General features: G+C 30.5%; 6 protein-coding genes across 6 annotated transcripts, besides 5 other annotated features; 2 read left to right on the top strand and 4 right to left on the bottom strand.

Moving 5' to 3' along the window:
* Positions 1–64: 64 nt before the first annotated feature.
* Positions 65–101: a mobile genetic element.
* Positions 65–101: a terminal%2Cinverted (terminal inverted repeat of Banshee-A3 transposon ID:TVAGG3_0185150).
* A 1,174-nt stretch (positions 102–1,275) lies between these two features.
* Positions 1,276–1,313: a mobile genetic element.
* Positions 1,276–1,313: a terminal%2Cinverted (terminal inverted repeat of Banshee-A3 transposon ID:TVAGG3_0185140).
* A 63-nt stretch (positions 1,314–1,376) lies between these two features.
* TVAGG3_0185130 (spectrin binding) lies at positions 1,377–3,584 on the top strand (the record flags this gene model as incomplete). The annotated part of the gene is made up of 1 exon (XM_001327234.1): positions 1,377–3,584. One exon carries the CDS (start codon positions 1,377–1,379, stop codon positions 3,582–3,584), a length of 2,208 nt encoding a protein of 735 aa, XP_001327269.1.
* Positions 3,585–3,689: 105 nt separating this feature from the next.
* Positions 3,690–5,543, bottom strand: TVAGG3_0185120 (sulfatase family; the record flags this gene model as incomplete). The annotated part of the gene is made up of 1 exon (XM_001327233.1): positions 4,255–5,217. One exon carries the CDS (start codon positions 5,215–5,217, stop codon positions 4,255–4,257), a length of 963 nt encoding a protein of 320 aa, XP_001327268.1.
* Positions 5,544–5,883: 340 nt separating this feature from the next.
* On the bottom strand, positions 5,884–7,826 carry TVAGG3_0185110 (uncharacterized protein; the record flags this gene model as incomplete). The annotated part of the gene is made up of 1 exon (XM_001327232.1): positions 5,946–7,826. One exon carries the CDS (start codon positions 7,824–7,826, stop codon positions 5,946–5,948), a length of 1,881 nt encoding a protein of 626 aa, XP_001327267.1.
* Positions 7,827–7,975: 149 nt separating this feature from the next.
* TVAGG3_0185100 (uncharacterized protein) lies at positions 7,976–13,282 on the top strand (the record flags this gene model as incomplete). Its single annotated transcript, XM_001327231.1, has 1 exon — positions 8,657–13,282. One exon carries the CDS (start codon positions 8,657–8,659, stop codon positions 13,280–13,282), a length of 4,626 nt encoding a protein of 1,541 aa, XP_001327266.1.
* A 456-nt stretch (positions 13,283–13,738) lies between these two features.
* Positions 13,739–13,768: a mobile genetic element.
* A 1,595-nt stretch (positions 13,769–15,363) lies between these two features.
* On the bottom strand, positions 15,364–16,683 carry TVAGG3_0185080 (protein ubiquitination; the record flags this gene model as incomplete). Its single annotated transcript, XM_001327230.1, has 1 exon — positions 15,364–16,683. The coding sequence occupies one exon, from the start codon at positions 16,681–16,683 to the stop codon at positions 15,364–15,366; it is 1,320 nt and encodes a 439-aa protein (XP_001327265.1).
* A 106-nt stretch (positions 16,684–16,789) lies between these two features.
* TVAGG3_0185070 (protein ubiquitination) lies at positions 16,790–18,139 on the bottom strand (the record flags this gene model as incomplete). The annotated part of the gene is made up of 1 exon (XM_001327229.1): positions 16,790–18,139. One exon carries the CDS (start codon positions 18,137–18,139, stop codon positions 16,790–16,792), a length of 1,350 nt encoding a protein of 449 aa, XP_001327264.1.
* Positions 18,140–18,286: the final 147 nt, after the last annotated feature.

Raw genomic sequence — 18,286 nt, 5'->3', positions numbered from 1 at the left:
TTTGGAAAATTCATTTTTAGCATTTTAGGAATTTTCTCACTTTTCTTCCAAATTGACATCCTTGTAATAAACAGACATTCATCAAAAGTGACAGCTCTCAATTTTTTGACATTTGTAAATTCTAAATTGAATGAGAAAAATGAAATAATACTAAGCATAATACAATATTCTAGATTTAATTATAATTAGGAAAAAGTTAGTTTTGAGAGTACTTTTCATAGGCATATAGAATGAAATCTTCTGAAAAATAATATCACATAAACTCATATTATTTTCTAATATATAACTATTTTATATAAAAATCAAATTCAATGATCTTAAAAGCGAAGGATAAACCTCAAAATTTACGAATATAATGAGTGGGAATATAATGCTTATCTATCATAAAACCATATGAAATATCAATTTTTGCTTTACGCCTAATTTTGACGACAATTAGCAAAAAATGTTAAATGTTAACACTCAGTCCATTTGAATATGAAAAATAAAATTGACTTTGATTAAATGTTTTTATTTATCATGCAATTCTTCTTGCGACCAAAGATTTGAATAAAAGTTCAAAAAATAAGATAGCTTAAAAAATAATATACGGTAGTGTTTACTAATAGATGAATAGTATATAAATTCTATTAAAATGGATTTGATCCAAAAAAATATATAAAATTTGATCATAAATAAAATCGTTTTAAATTACTTCTTCATTTAAATTATAACAATTATTTTTGGTTTTATATTTTTTTGGATCAAATCCATTTTAATAGAATTTATATATTTCATCTATTAGTAAACACTACCGTATATTATTTTTTAAGCTATCTTATTTTTTGAACTTTTATTCAAATCTTTGGTCGCAAGAAGAATTGCATGATAAATAAAAAATTTAATCAAAGTCAATTTTATTTTTCATATTCAAATGGACTGAGTGTTAACATTTAACATTTTTTGCTAATTGTCGTCAAAAATTAGGCGTAAAGCAAAAATTGATATTTCATATGGTTTTATGATAGATAAGCATTATATTCCCACTCATTATATTCGTAAATTTTGAGGTTTATCCTTCGCTTTTAAGATCATTGAATTTGATTTTTATATAAAATAGTTATATATTAGAAAATAATATGAGTTTATGTGATATTATTTTTCAGAAGATTTTGTGTTCTTCTTCAAAAATTTATTTTTTTATTAAAAAGAATCTTTACAAAATATACATTTACTTTAATTATTATTTAAAAACGTGCTCTATCAAAAGTTCCAAAAATTCAATATTTTAGCTTTTCTGAGGTGTCACTTTTGATGAATTTCTGTTTACAACATCCTTACATATGTTCAATAAAAACAATTTGCCATTACGATACAAAAATTTTTTTACAAAAAAAATGAGAACAAACAATGACTTTACGAATCAAAATATTTTCAATAACAATCATATGATAAAAATACGAATCAATGACAGCTATGAAGTTTCCCTCGATATTAACAACGCAATCTCCAAGTCTGACGCAATTAAAAATTTGATCTTTTTAAATCAGGCAACAAACGAGATCAATTTCGAAATACCTATCAAGGATATTGAAACATATAAATTTTTAGACAAATATTTTCAGACCGGCATGCCAAATCATTTATTTAAAAAAAATCAGCTTGATGATTTGCTAAATATAGGAATTGCAATGCAAATACCCGAATTCCTTCAAATCTACATGGCTTACAACCCATATTCTAACGATTTATTTAATAATTTCATTGAAATATTCCGTTACATTGACTTTTCAGCGGAATTTGTCAAATATTGTGTTGAAAATTACAATGAGTTAGGTGAAGAAAAGATCATCTATGCATGTCTAAAAATAGGACTTGATTTTTCCGAGTTATTAATTTTCAATCTACAAAATGCACAAATTAAAAATGAATTCATTGCAGATTTGATTGCGAATGACAGTAAATTCTTACATTTATTAACTTATTACGATAGATCTCTTTTCAAAGTCGAAGATTACAACAAGATTTCGAAATCAGTTTCATTAAAAAAAGATTATAACGAGATCTACAATGATTTCGCCATGTTTTCCATTAATTACATCAAAAACAAATCTTTAAACAGGACAAAGTTCACACAAACAATGAAAATTGAGGAAGAAAAAATTATGAAAATCAAAAATTTGCAAAAAACCCAATTCGAATATTTAGCGAAAAAACTAACAGAAATGAAAAACAAACACAAGAAAAGGCAGTGGATATTATGTTTGATAACTATTGTTTTATTTGTTCTTCTTGCTTATTTCGCGAAAGATCATTTACCAAACGTAAAAATTTATGATGAAAAACTCGCCGCTTTGTTTAACTTATGGAGAAACAGCACAGAAGACAGGGAATTTCGGCAAAATATGAAGAATTATTCGAAATTAATTAAAGGAGTAAGAGATATTAATTTGAAAGATGAAGAAGGAAAAACTCTTGTTTATAATGCTTATTATCAACGTAATTATAAGTTTGTTAATATTCTTGTTGAAAACGGTGCAGATTTAAATATTCCTTATAAAAATGAATCGTGTTGTCTTCAATTAGCAATATTAAGGAAAGATTATCATTATATTAAATACTTTATTGATCATGGTGCTAATATTAATAATCCTCCAAGAATCAAAGAATTATATGAAAGATATATTTCGAAAACACATATGCAGCCGATGCTTTATTACGCAATACAATCAGGTGATGTTAAGATTGTTAGAGATCTTATTAATTATGGTGCAAATATTAATGCATATTATATCTCTGATGATGGTCATCTTAAACCGATATCTCAATTTGCTGTGGAAAATGGATCTGATGAAATTATCGATCTATTCTTAAATAATAGAAAATTGGATTTGAATTTGGTTGAAATAGAAAATTATGAATCACTTTTACATGTTTCATGCAGATATAATAAAACAAAAATTAGCATTAGACTTATAAATATGGGTTGCAATGTTAATGCAATTCAAAAACATAGCAAACAAACACCTTTGACAATCACATACTTTAATCAAAATATAGAAGTTTTTGAACATCTTCTGAAAAATGGTGCAAACACAGAAATACTGTATAATTCAAAAACATTATTGCATCGAACAGTTGAAGAAGAAAAGTATGAATTTGCAAAAATGTTACTTAAATATCATGCAAATGTAAATTCAATTGATGCAAATCGTGAAACACCTCTCCATATCGCCAGCAAATTGAAAAATACATCTTTCTTAATTCTGCTAATTAATAAAGGTGCAGATGTCAATGCTATAGCAAATTATGGAGTAACACCATTTCTTGTTGCTAGTAATAACAGTATCGAAGCTTGTGCAATACTTCTCGACAGAGGCGCAAATATAAATGATAAAGATGATTATGGACAGACAGCTTTTTATAATTGCATGATCCATAATTATTTCAAATTCGGAATTACTCTTATCGAAAGAGGGATAAAAGTAAGTCATTCATTTTTCGTTAATACGAAGTTACCTCCTGACTTCAAAATCGATAGTGAATATGCAAAGAACTTAAGAAGAAGAGGCTTCGTTATTAATGAAGCTTATATAGCGGAATAAATATTATGATGATATACTATGTAAAATCTCCTTATCATACTCATTCTCTGAATATAGAATAAAAAAATTATTAATAATAATCACAAACACATTTATTTTATTATTAAAAATATCTAACATCTCCATAAGGAATCATTTTTGATGGTTCTTCAAAGAATTTCACAGAGAAATCAAAGTTGATATGATTTTTTATTGGATGATGAAGAATTTCTCTGTTAAACCACTCATTTTCCATCATTGTTTCCTTGTTTAAGTAGTTAAAATTATACTTATCATTCAAGTTTGAAGAATCCGAGAACAAATTTGTTCCCAAACCAAGTTTATCTCCTTTAATTTTTGCTCCTGCTAATGCTAATACAGTTGGAAACAAGTCAAACAATGTATATTCGCGCACAGTCCCATTTTGAGGTTTTAATTTCGAATTAATAATCAAATTATAAATTCTTCGATCATATTTTGCATCATCAGCCATATTATTTGTCATATAATGCATTATTTGATGATCTCCATGCAATATCAGTGTCGTATTCTCATAGAAATCCTGTTTTTTTCAGCCAATTTATGAAATCAAAAACTTGTTTATCAGAGCAAGAAATCGAATCATATTGTGGGTGTTGAGTTACGTTACATAGATGGCATCTGAATCCAGGCATGTGTGTATCCATTGTCATCATAATTGCCATGAATGGTTTTTCTTCTTTCGACAATTCCAAATTTTTTTTTTTGCTTTTTCAAACATCAAAAAATCTCTTACCCAAACATCAGTTTTGTTTATGGCGTATGAATCAATGATATTCTGATAAGGAATAGAGTGTGACGTGAATACATATCCCTGCTTACAAGATGACCACTGCGTTCCGTAAATGGCAATATTATTATATCCAAATTTCTTTGTAATGTCAGGAAGACAAGTTAATTGCGGATGAAATATTTTTTCATTTTCTTCTGTTGTCATGAAACCAGGAGTTCCTATATAATTTCCACATATCATTGAATATGATGCACCTGCCGTGTAACTCATCCTTTCCATCTGCTTAGGACCACCAAAGAAACCTTCTTTATGCGTAAAATGAATGTTTTCTTTGTCTTTCGCGAGTTTTTCTAAATTTGGAATCAAACTTTGTTCAAATAAACCTCCAGACTGTTTGGAAGCAAATGTTGACTCCATGGACTCAAGAAAAAGATATATAATATTGCGTTTCTCACCTGGAAATGTTACTAAATCTTTCGGATTCACGTAATTCAGTTGCATGAAATCTGATTCGGAAACTTCAGTGGGTTTGTAGATAGTTATTAGCATGGATATGAATGTTAATAAGTAAATGAATTTGATGTGATGAGTTTTTAATGTAAAACTAAAAAAAGGTTTTAATTCAAAAAATATTACTTTCAAAGGGAAGTATTTGTAGATTAAATAGCATAATAGACTTGTGATGATGAAGCATTGAATACCAGTTGATGTAATGAAGTTATAAATGATTGATTTATACTGGAGAAGATTTAATTTTGCATTTAATGAGCCTTTGTCGAATGCAATTGCAATATTATTCATAGTTATGACACCATACACGCGAAAAATGTATTTGCAGATCGAAATTCCTAAAGAATAAAATTGAATCATTGCGAAATTCATGATTTCGGTATATTTTAAGATTCGTAAGCGTCTAACAATAACATGAATTGACTCTCTGAAATTGAAATTTGAATAATTAGGTCGAAAATGTAAAATACCAATAATTGTAAAAAGAATAGCTGATACAAAATGGACTATAATAAGAGCAAATATGTTAGGCTTCATAATAAATAAATGACGGATTGCAGTAATTGTTATTATAATTTTTATGTAACAAGAAATTGATTTTTTGCTTGGATAATCTTCCTGCACTGCTCTCAATATTATATATGCAAACAATGGAGTAATATAAAACATTATTTCAAGCAGTAAAACGAAGAAATCCATGATTTATTTCATATGAATTTTTTTTCAGAAATAAATTGGAATATAATTAAAGAGGTATCAATAAGAAACATTATTTATTAATTTCTAGTTGAGTTCATTTTCTGAGGCATTCAATTTTTGTTTTCATCTTTCTCAAGTCGACTCATATCAAATACTTCAATAACCAACATTGGAGAGAAAAGATTATTGCATGATAATGAAGCATTTTATATGTTTTGCAATTAAAAACACCTATACTTTTTGTATAAAACTTTATCTTAATCATAGATTCTTAAAAAACCATGACATGCTAATGAATGTGTTCATGTCTTATGAATTCCTAATGATTATGGCATATGATTTCAAAAAAAAAGTAAAAAATTATTTGTAAATTATAAATAAAACAAACAAAAATAAAACATTTACTTTTTCTTTGATTTCTTTCCTTTTGAAGATGGAGAAATTTCCTCTTCTGTTTGAATTTCGATGTCAGCAACTTCATCAACAGCTTGGACACCTGCTTCTGTCTTTTCTCTCACGAGAATAGAGTTTGCAAGTAGTCTCATGTGATTTATTGTTTCAACAGAATCCTTTTGGTAATTTTCGAAATGTTTTGACAAATTTTCTTTTAATTCTGTCAAAACTTGGTCTGAAAGTGCGTGAATTCGCTTCCTATCATTAGATCTATCACTTAGCTCCGCATTTGTTGACAATGCATTCAATATTTCCACTGGAGAATTCAAAATTCTTCTTTCTCCTGGATTTTCTTGCCTTCTTAACGAATTTGCGTGTGTATCTGGTGTTGCATTGAGATTATCTCCTTTGTAGATGTCTTTGACGTCCAAAGTTTTTCGGATTTTTCGATGTTGACGTCTTGGAGCTCTGTTTAGAAGGCTGTCCATGGAAACAACAGGTTTAGGAGACTGTACTTCCTTTGGTTGCTGTACTTCTTTTGGTTTCTGCTTCTCTTCATTGACTAAAATTCCGATTTCTTTGGAAAGCATCGAAGTTACATCATCTGGCTTAGAAATCATAGTGTTTCCGAACTCGAAATTAAGGGATGATAAGGAATTAATGATAGATTTGTTGTGATAAATAGATTTTAATAATTTCGAATGTTCTTCAACCAAATTGTTGTATCTAAGCATCTCCTGATCAAATCTTGCTCTCATATTGATGATTTCATGGTTCTTGGTCGTAATTTCAGCAGTTAATTTATTTGCTTTTTCATTTTTGATTTCGATTTCACGTTGGAGGTTGAAAATCTGCTTCATGTACTTAGTATAATCCGCTGATACCCTTACTGCCTTCTCAAGTCCATCAGTTGGGAAAGTAATATGAGATAATTCTTCAATTTGTGAATATAAATTAGAAATAAGGTCCTTTTCTTCATTAATTGATGATTTCACTGCATTTAGTTCGTCATTCAAATACTCTGGGTTAATTCTGTAGTTAAAATTCGTGTCATTACTAATTTCATCGAAAGGTTGGAAAGTTTCACCATTATTTTGGTAAAACCCGCGTTGCTGGAAATGTTCAAGTGTCTTGTAGTTGATATAAAGCATTTTCTGGTAAGCCAAAACCATTTTTCTCAATGCGTTCATTGTGATGTCTTTTGACAGTCTCCGCTTTGAAAATGGGTCTGATATCATTTCAGATTCCATCTGAACAAGTCTGTCATGTTCTTCCAAAAGTAGTTTATACTGACTAAACGCGTCCATCGTGACATTTGACTTACGCTTCAGTTCTAGCTCTGTTTCTATGCTCTCCTGGATTCTATTTAGCCTGTTTGTGTATGTATAAACTGTTTCTTCCATACGAGTAAATAATAAATCATAAAGTAAGAAGAATTTATCGGATTCAGTATGATCAGATTCAAGTATTTCGTCTAAACGATCTGGAAAATTTACTTTCTGGTACAAAGAACGTAACTGTTCGTATTCTTTGATATCTGAAATTATTTCATCAGAATTTTTATTTTCAAATATGAAATCTGGTATTCTATAAAATTCTGTCTCAACCATGAGTTTATCGTACGCTTTTACTTGTTGATTATATCTTTCATTAAATTTTGCTAAAATCTTTTCTTTTTCTGCATTGTCTAGCCATGTTTGTATAATTTCTTGCTTTTGCGACTTCCACATGAATATAATTTGTTTAATAATATCATTTTTTTCTTTTGGAGAAGTAGTTTGCATTGCTTGGTCTAAAAACGAGAAAATTGATTTAGGAGATGTTGAAACAGGTTGAAGAGGTGGTAATGGCGGCCTTGCTGATAAAGGAGCATGCATTGTCATTGCCATATTTTTTTTACAAAATATTTTTCAACGGATTTGAAAAAAAATCTTTTACATTTTTCGAAAATTGGATATTTTTAATCTAAAGTATATTTTTGGTATTTATGAAATTGGGGGAATTTGTAAAGTGGCGAGCTCAATAATTGTGGGGAAAACGATTATCAGTGATGGAGAATGATATTTCTCTATTTAACTCGCTCCTTCGACAAGTAGAAGAATTTCTAATTCCGAAATCCAACTATATACTTGAGAAGTATGATGAATTAATAGCTTTAAACTATCCACAAGCAGAAATTGAAAAACAATTAATTTATCATTTCTCAATTATACTTCATTCGAGCTATTTCAGCAGTCTTCACAACGATGTTATATCAGAAATCTCACAAAATGCAACAACCGAAGTCTTACACTCATTAACTTCTTTGATAAAAGATTTATTAAAGTTCAAAATGAATAGTTTTACATATAACTTCTTAAATTCGATTCAGCATTACAACAGAGAGTCCGAAGAACATCAAATTATCATAATTTACGTTGTTTTATTCATATTTTCAATAATAATCACAGAAATTACCGTAAAATCTAAGTCATCAGCCGCAGACACGTTTTTGGCACGTACTGGGCTGAAGATTTGTCAAACAAATTTGCGAATAAAGTCACTAGGAGAAGTATTAATCAAACAATGGGCAGTTATCTTCAGTATCATTTCAGAACGAAGCTATTCCTTGATTTCTCAAACATTTCTACTATTTAATGACAGTTCGAAATGGAAATATGGCTTTTTAATCACAAGATATATCAGATTAGATCATGACCCAGAACTAGGCACTGATTTCATGCCGAGAGTCCTTACAATACTCAAAAACCTCAAATCAAAGAAACTTCTCACTTCAAAAATCTTAAAATCAGCCGGATTCATAGTTTTCGCATTTCCATACAACCACGACATCTACCAGTCATTCTATGACTTCGTGCAATACTATTTTTCGGACAAAGTCCTTGGGCCAGCCGCAATTTTCTTAGCATCCGCATTACTCGCGAACGGCCTTGAATCCATCAACAAACACGTGACATTTATAAAGAATACGATCATTCCTTTGTTCGAACAAGACAAAGGCTCATGGGCGATTAAATCATTTCGATTATTTTTATTAGGCAAAGGAGTAGACCTCAGATCCATCTTCTGGCGATATGGAGCCAATCCACGTTGTTCAAAGATCGCATACATCCGCTCTTCTCCCCAAAATTCCATTCCATCTACCGATCAAAGATCATTTTTCATACTTTTCACTTCCCAAGTGTTCCCGCAGCTGCACAAACTGCCAAACGATAAGACAGTGGTCAAGATTCTGCTTCATTTGGCCTCTCTAGACTTCCAAATTTTTCTGACACTTTTTTTGCCACTTTTTATGAAAGAAGAATCCGAAATCTTCAAGAAAATCACCTTTCTTAAAGTTGTTCCATACATAAACATGCCAGATTTCCTTCACAACTCCGCCCAAATTTATACTCCACAATATATCCAAGAATTCAATCGAATTATCAAGCGAACACTATTACCGTTGCTTGATATCTTCGAAGACTTCTATTCTGAGGAGAGTTTCATGTTCGAACCTTTGATATCAAACATGAAATCTCAAATTCGCCAGTCAGACATCTCTGTTGGCGAAATTATTGAAGCGTGGGGCATTGACGACGTGAACAAAGTGTATCTTACGTATAGTTACAGTCAAAAGATGCCAAATGACAACCAATATCCCTTGACAGTTCTCAAAGCGATCAAATACGCATTTCTTGATGATGACTATTCATCAAACATGACAATTGTCAAACTTCTGATGAAATTAGTCAGTGTTTCCGATAAAGAAATCTCCGAATCAGCGATTGACGCTATGAAAACCATTTTCAAGCAGAAGAACTCTATTCACATTTTGATAAAAGAGATAAAGGACTTTGTCACTCAGCCACAAGACTTTTCTCCGAAACAATTCATTCTTTCATATGTTTTATGTGAAATTTTAGAAAGTCAAAAATATGAATTGAGTGAAGATGAAGAAAATGATGTAGATTTCATTGGTTTTTTGGCATTGATCTCCAGTTCTCCAGAGTTACGTATCATTGGATACCGAATATGTTCATTGATCACATGTTATTTGGGATATCGCGGTATTTACTCCGCAATTGACATGTTTAAGAAACCAATGGAACAAGTTGTCAAAAAACGGTTATTGTATCAAACAATTTTTGACTTTCCTGGCTGTCTATCACTTCCTGATGGTATTATTTCACTTTCCATGTGCATGAATTCACATTACGCGACTGTTTGGTTGAAATTTGTTGCAGAAATCATCATTGTTTTGATTGGATGTTCCATTGAACCACTTCGAAAGAGATTAGAAGAAACAGCTCCTGGATACATCTCTAAAACAACAGCTTCAGGTGATGATGGTGATTACATCGATGTTTCAATGATCCTTTCTTTCATTGCTTCACATTGCGATCACAAAGGAACAATTTTATCTTCCAAAATATATCAATGTCCTCTTTTTTACGATGTTCAACATACAGAACAGTTTCGACCAGCAGCATTTTCTTTGTTGATCTCTTTATTGTCACACAAACAGAATTGGTGTAAAACAGTTGTTTTCACATCAATGGATTTATGTCATCCTTTCTATTTACCATCATTCTTTGGTATTTTACCTGGTGTTAATAAATCATTAATACCACAGGCAGCGCGAGTAATGATCAGGCTCTTGACTAACTGTTATTTGCAAGTGAGTCATATTAAATCATCTTTGCCAATGATTACTAATTTTCTCACTGCGTTGCAAAGTTATTTCGTGAGCCAATCTATCAATAACGCGAGAATTATCATATGGAATGAATCACTTGAGAAACAAGTTATTCTTCACTACAAAACTATCAAGTGTTTCTGCATGATAATTAATATGATTGTCGACCAATTTGGTGTCATTTCTGCAGAAGATTGGCCTGTTTCTTCTCGAGAAGTTTCATTCCGATATTTGGTCAATTGGTCACTTACAAAAAGTTCTGAATTAGAATTTGTTCGGAAATCATCAATTGCATCTATGAAGCGATTGATCTCATGTGGTCGTATTCTTACGGATTCATTGATCTTTGATGAATCAGCGATCCAAATTTTAGCGAAAAACAACATTTTAGTTTGTTTGAAAAATTTGATTGAATTCCAGCCAGAAACATTAATTCAATCATTCATTGAGAACTGTTTTCTTCAGCCTAGGATAACAGCCAGTGGATTCTTTGACGCAATTATTATCTCCATTGATGAGAAAAACATTGATATTTTGTACAGATATTGTCCAGGATTAATTTTATTAGCATTAGTTTATCAAAACATTGAACATCCAAGATCGAATGAAATGTTGAACAAACTTCTTAAGACGTATTCCAAATTCCCAGAGAAAGAAGGATTGGAAGAATTAGAAGAGAATATCGAATACAAAGAGATTCCTAAATATTTTGGTTTCGCAACAGAATCAGTTTTTGGTTACGCATTTCATTTCATCAATCAACCGAATTTACACATTCCTGCTCGATCTATCATTGATTCCATCAAACCATTTGCTAAATCATTGCGATTCCTTCCTAAACAGAAGACATGTTCGCATGAAACTATTCCTATGTTCTCTTATTTCACTCCTTACCAGTTCATGCGAGAACTGATGAGAGCAACAGAATCCATTGGTGATGATTATTTTGATTCCATCATTTCTATATGGAAAGAATTGATGAAATCTCCAGACCACGTTGATATCATTCCCACATTCATTTTCTCATGGGATAATCCTAAGATTGTTTCCAAAATAATACAGACATTGTTAGTTACATCATTCGATTCTATCTTCCCTAGATTGGCCGATGAAATCAGTTTGGCACATTATTTACACGTTACTCTCTGTTTGAATGAAGATTTTAATGATCATTTGTGGACAGTTGATTTACTTTCTAAAGCTATGTACGCGGGACAGTTGAAAATTGGCGAAAGTATATATTCTATTCTTCATTTCGCACTTATTTTCGCTGATGTTGGTTCTCATCCTCTTTTGGAAGCTTTGTGTGATTTGTATTGTCTTCCTTGTCCTGGACCTTTGAGTGACGACTCTTTCGCTTATTATGTTCGAAATTTTGCAGAAAAAACAAGTCAGCCAGAGAAATGGCTTCAAGTTGCAGCTAAATGGGTATTGGGAAGTAGATCATTACATATTGCGGCATTATCTTTGTTAGCATATATTAATTTGCAAAAATATACAGAAAAAGATGATAATTTAGTTGTTACGGGCGTGGCAAAAAGTGTCACTTTTCATTTGACAAACAATGCTAGTGATGTCAAATATTTAACATTGTTAGTTAGTTGCGCGTTTAAGTTTTACACAAAGGCATTCCAAGACAACGAAATTTTTGTTTTTAATTTCGTTAAATCTTTCTTTGACTGTCGCATGTTTTTCGAGTGTTTATTTACAAGTGCAACAGAACTTTGCATTACATCACTTTCATCACAGAAAACTACAGTTGACGCATGGTCACAGATCATCCAAATCATCAGGCCTCTTTTGAGTTACTCATCAACAGATTACGAAGCACAACAAGCACTAGATCACATCATTTCGATCGCAAACAATGAACAACTTCATTTAGCAGTTTGTCCAATCAAACTCGCCTTTCCAGATTTGTTCCCTTCTGCATCTAAACCGGAAGAAATCATTGAAACAGCAAGTGTCTTGTCAATGGAATCCGCATTGTCACACTTCTGTTTGATGCTAATTAACTCTCCTTCTTCAGTTGTCAATCAAATTTACAAAGTGTCAAATAAATTTTTGTCAAAAATCAAATTTGACAGATGTCAAAATGCACTTTCAATGCTTTACAAATCTGCATTGACAAAAACACAGAGTAGTGAAGAATGTTTGATATTTATCATGAATTTAACTAAGCGATATCCGAGTATTTCAACATTGCAAACACTTGATTATGGCGAATGGAGTCGAACTATTGATGACGTTATTTCTGATTTGAATCATCTTCAGTTTGATGACACAAACATACAGATTGTTACAGTTACCGACTGCAAATCTATTTCTGCAGTTTATTCTATTCTTTCTAATGAATCAGACGTTGTTCCACGAATTCTTCCATTCGCAACACAGAAGGAAATGATCGATGGCATGGTTGCAATGGAATCTAAACAGAGAAGAAAGAACTACTCACTGAGGAGGTCGGAATCTATCTCAGACAATCTGTCGGAGAAAGGAAAGAAGAACCAGAAGTCAAGAAGAGATTCAAACGCAATCATTCTTGAATTGAACTGCACTCCATTGAAGAAACCAAGAAATATTTTGATAACAAACAAAGCTTTCAACATTTCTCAAGGATCTTCTTTGTTCCCTACTATGTCTGAATTTCTCGACAAATCTTTATAATTTATAATAAATTTATTTTTTGTTTTTTTAAATATTTAATTTATTATCAAATCGAAATACTTGTTTAATGTCGTGAAACTGCAAATAGTTCTTTTAATCATAATAATAATGATCTGATTTGAGAGAGGGTCAAAGTTGCTATTTGTCACTTTTCCACAAGAATATAATGGGGGAAAAGTTATCATATAGTTGATCTCATTCACTGAGGTGAGAGATGCATGTAGTGTAATGGGATAAACAGTGGGATTGCTGCTCTAAGTCCTAGGTTCGAGACACATTAGCTTCATTTTTCTCTTTTTTATTGACGTAAACTATTCAATTTTTGTGTTCTCCATTCAAATTTCAGAATTTTTTTTGCAGATTTCACGCTACATTCGAAGTTACCTTTTGTAACAACCACCACTGCCTACGAAAGACGAAAGTGTGTCACGATTTCACCCGGAAATCCGACGGTTGTTTAAGAGTATGCACTTTTGTCACCTACTCGATCTGATTTATGATCAAATAAAAATTTTCAAGTTCAAGAAACTGGATATACAGAATTTTATAAAACCTGAAATAATTTGTTTAATGCCCGATTACATAGGCGATTCAATTTTTATGTCTAGTCCGAAAATTGCAATTATTGTTTTAATGGTTTTCCTACAAGTGTGTGTCCGACTTAATTACTATTATTGTTTTAAAGAGTGACAAAATTATAGTTGTTAAACTTAGAATCGGAAACTTCTTATGGATATGTATGGAGTAGATATATGAGGTTGATGATTGTTTCACATGCAAAATAAAAAATAACTTTAAATTTGACTTCTGAATCGTTTACGAGACAAAAATAAATAGAAAAATTTAATATGATTTCTAACATAAAATTTATCTTCGTTTTCTTCGTTTTCGTCATTATTTGGAGTGGAATGACGGCATTTATACTTTAATGAATCGACAACTTCTAATTTCAAAAGAGGACATTTGTTTTCAAATGAAATATCTGTGTTCTTAAATGTTGGTGGTGTATATGTTGATTTAATGCTATCTGTAGTTGAGTTTTCAAATGTTATTGTTGAATGTGTCCAAAAATGTATTTAATTTCATTTTTAAGGATACAACAATAACTCATGAAAACATAAGAATAAGAATAAATCAGATAACCTTCATTTAGACTTTTATTTCTTATATAATTACATGAAGTTACTTTAAATTTTAAGAAAGAAGTAGATGAATAAAATGTGTGGTAATTAAAACTACCTGATGATTGATTGTTTTCAACAACATTGACACAAGTGATGTATGAATCAGAGGTAATTGATTGAACCCGGTAACCTCCAATATTTTCTTTGACTCTATTTTGTGTAATGTTGCATTCATTCATGATACAAAAACCATTGTTCATGTAAATTAAAACTCTGCAGTTTTGTTCTGAACTTCCGCAGTTGTAAACTGTAGTTTCATTAGCATGATTTTTGTAATTAGTTTTTTGTGAAATCCATATGAAAATTGAGAATTGCTATGAAGATGGTCTTCATCATAACATGATCCTGGGAATACAAATACCCAGGATATTCTAGATTTTGGCCGACCAAATTAAAAACGGTTTCATAAAATGAAAAAGTCTTTTTTTTTGATTAGTTGTGAGCAAAATGGAATATCAACAAGTTTTTATCTTAGTTTATGGCAAAGTGTATGTTTTTTCAAAAGGTATATTTGGGTCTTTTGTGTAATTTCGTATATTTCTGATCATTTTCAGTAAAATGACACGCTTGAAGCATTATTTATCTAAATGATACGGTTAATGTGGACATTTTGCTGATCAATATCAGGAAATGAACAAAAAAATTACAAAATTGTTCAATTCGAGATGAAAAAAATGGCTTCAAGAAGGAAAAATCTGGCCACTTAGAGATAATATGGAACGATTTCAGGCCAAAAGTCATTTTGAGCGCGTCATGGCTGGATTTTTTTTAGATTTGATTTTTCGGAAATTTTTCTAACAAAATAATTTAAGCAGATACCAGAAATTCGCATAAACCACAAAAGATAGAGTCAAATAGAAAATACATGCATTATCTCATCTCTTCACACTTTGTTTTTTAATTGTTTCTATTTGCTTCAAGATAGTGAACCATTTCCAAGTTATTATTTTCCTCGGCTACTTCAATTAATCTATTATAGTTATCAATTTCAGCTCCAGCTAAGAAAAGTTCTAGTAAAATTTCAATATTGCCAACTTTTACTGCAAAATAAAGAGCATCTTTTACATCATCGAATTTAATTCTAATATAAACATCGGCGCCTTTTTGAATAAGATATTTTACGACTTCTATTTGTTTATTTTCAATAGCAATCATTAAAGGTGTTTTTCCTGTTTCATCTTGTGCATTTAAGTCTACCCCTTGCTCATCAATTAAATAATCTAATGCATCAATATTACTATTATGCAAGGCAAGGAGAAAAAGAGTGGGAGAAATTTTCTTCAATAATTCAGTGGATTCATTGCATTTAGTGAATATCAAATCAAATATATCTCTTGAACATGTATTTGCTGCCAACTGTATAGATGCTCTATCAATTTGCATATTCACCTCATTTGTTAAGTATTTAAATACATCAAATGCGTTACCAATAACTGCAAAATCGATTAATTTGATACAAGGTTCGATTATTATATCTATTTTAGCATTTTTCAAAACTAGAAACTTAAAAATTTCAAACATGTTATAATAAGCTGCTACATGTATTGCATAAAAACCTTCAGAACTTGCCCGATTAACATTAAAGCCATGATCATAGAGGAGTTTGACAGTACTAAGATTTCCTTTTTCACATGCAATCAAAATTGCATTTCTCTGATCATTATCTTCACAGTATATATTAAAATGTGGATTGCTTTGGAGAATTTCTTCTAGTTGTTGATTATTACCTTCACTTACATAGTTTAAAAAAAGGGATTCAAGTTCGGTTGGAGGATTCCAATTATCTGGTTTTGACTTAAATTCGCCAAATGAAAATGTATCTTTTTTTCTAGCATTATATTGATAGAGATTAACTCGTTTTGCTGATGATTTTCGGGCTATATTGACTCTTGTTTGTTGTAAATGTACTTTGATTGAATTAAAGAAGGTTGTTAAGATGGGAATGTTAAGTTCATTTAAAATATTTTCAAATAACTTGACGTTTTCATGTAATTTGTCTTTGGTTGATAATCGAATTGATTTAAGAAGTTTGATCTTATCGTATTCGTTACATTCATCAAATGTTGGTGAAATAAGTTTAGAAACTAAATCATTTGTAAATTTGACTCGACTTGCTGTACAACAGAGCTCATCCAATGTCAAAAAGCTTAATATTGAACCTGTATCTAAAAACATATCAAACCGATTCACTGAATCATGAAGATCAATACTTATCATTAAAAAAAAATAAATTTAAAAAGTGACAAATATAAAGTTTACAAAATCAATTAATTAATAAGTGAATAAGAAAATAATATTGCAATAAAAAAATATTTAATAATTTTCATTGCTGGCTTCGGAGGAATTCAACCATATCGCTTTTATTGGCTTGTTTTGCTGCTGCTATGAGTCTGCCATAGTCACCAATATTTTGATTTTTGGTGTAAAGAGCGAAGAAAATATCAGTATTACCTGACTTTGCTGCGTAATAAAATACATCTTTGATTTTATCTTTTTTGGAATATACTCTTATATTGACATTTGCATTTTTCTTTAACAGCAGTTTTACAGAATCTGGTTCATTATGCTTAATAGCATATATTAAAGGCGTTCTTCCTTTGCGATCACTAACTTCTATTGGTATTTTTTGTTTATCAATAAAATAGTTGATACCATGGGTATTTCCATTCGAAGCAGCAAGAAAAATGACTACTGGGATGAGCTCGTTATATATTGATGGATATCTTTTCCAAAGAAAATCCAGCATTTCTGTATAAGAATACAAAGCCGAATATCTTGCGCATTCAATATCAAAATCCATTTTTAACTCTTCATTCAAGTACTTAAAAATATCAATTGCATCATGTATGACTGTAGCATCGATTAGTCTTGCTTGATTTTTTATTAGAATATCTAATTTTGCATTTTTAGATACTAAGAACTTAAACATTTCTAAATTTTTTTCTTTAATTGCAGCATATAAAGGACAAATTTTTTCAGAGTTATTTCTGTTAATATCAAAGCCATGGTCAATAAGTAATTCCACCATTTTGAGATTTCCATTTTTGATTGCAATAAGCATTGCATTCATCTTATTATTATTTTCGCAATACAAATTAAATTGAGGATTATTTTCCAGAATTTCGACAAGTAATTCCGTGTTTCCGCCTTGACTTACACCTTTTAAAAACAATTGTTCAAGTTCGGAGATACTGTTACTTCTGTCAGAATCATATGAATCAGAAAAAAGAGCTGGTAATGGAATACATTCAGATTGCTCTCTTGGAACTTGATAATGTTTCACTGCTGCTTCTGAAATTGGTAAAAGAGTTCGTTCTGTTTCAACAGTTGTTTTTTCTTTCTTTGTTTCTTCTTTTTTCGTTTCTTCTTTCTTGGATTCTTTGGGTTCTTTTTGTTCTAAATGTGTTTTGATTGAATTGAATAAGGTTGTTAAGATGGGAATGTTAAGTTCATTTAAAATATTTTCAAATAACTTGACGTTTTCATGTAATTTGTCTTTGGTTGATAATCGAATTGATTTAAGAAGTTTGATCTTATCGTATTCGTTACATTCATCAAATGTTAGTGAAATAAGTTTAGAAACTAAATCATTTGTAAATTTGACTCGACTTGCTGTACAACAGAGCTCATCCAATGTCAAAAAGCTTAATATTGAACCTGTATCTAAAAACATATCAAACCGATTCACTGAATCTTGAATGTTAATGCTAATCATCAAAAAATCAAAATAAAATTTCAAAAAGTGACAAAATATTTCTAAATTTAATAACCTTTATATCTTATCATATCTTGAAATAAAAACATAATAAATTTGATTTTT

Source organism: Trichomonas vaginalis, chromosome IV (genome assembly GCF_026262505.1).
Source record: "Trichomonas vaginalis G3 chromosome IV, whole genome shotgun sequence".
Lineage (NCBI taxonomy): Eukaryota > Parabasalia > Trichomonadida > Trichomonadidae > Trichomonas > Trichomonas vaginalis.
This window is presented reverse-complemented; position numbering and strand designations above follow the sequence as displayed.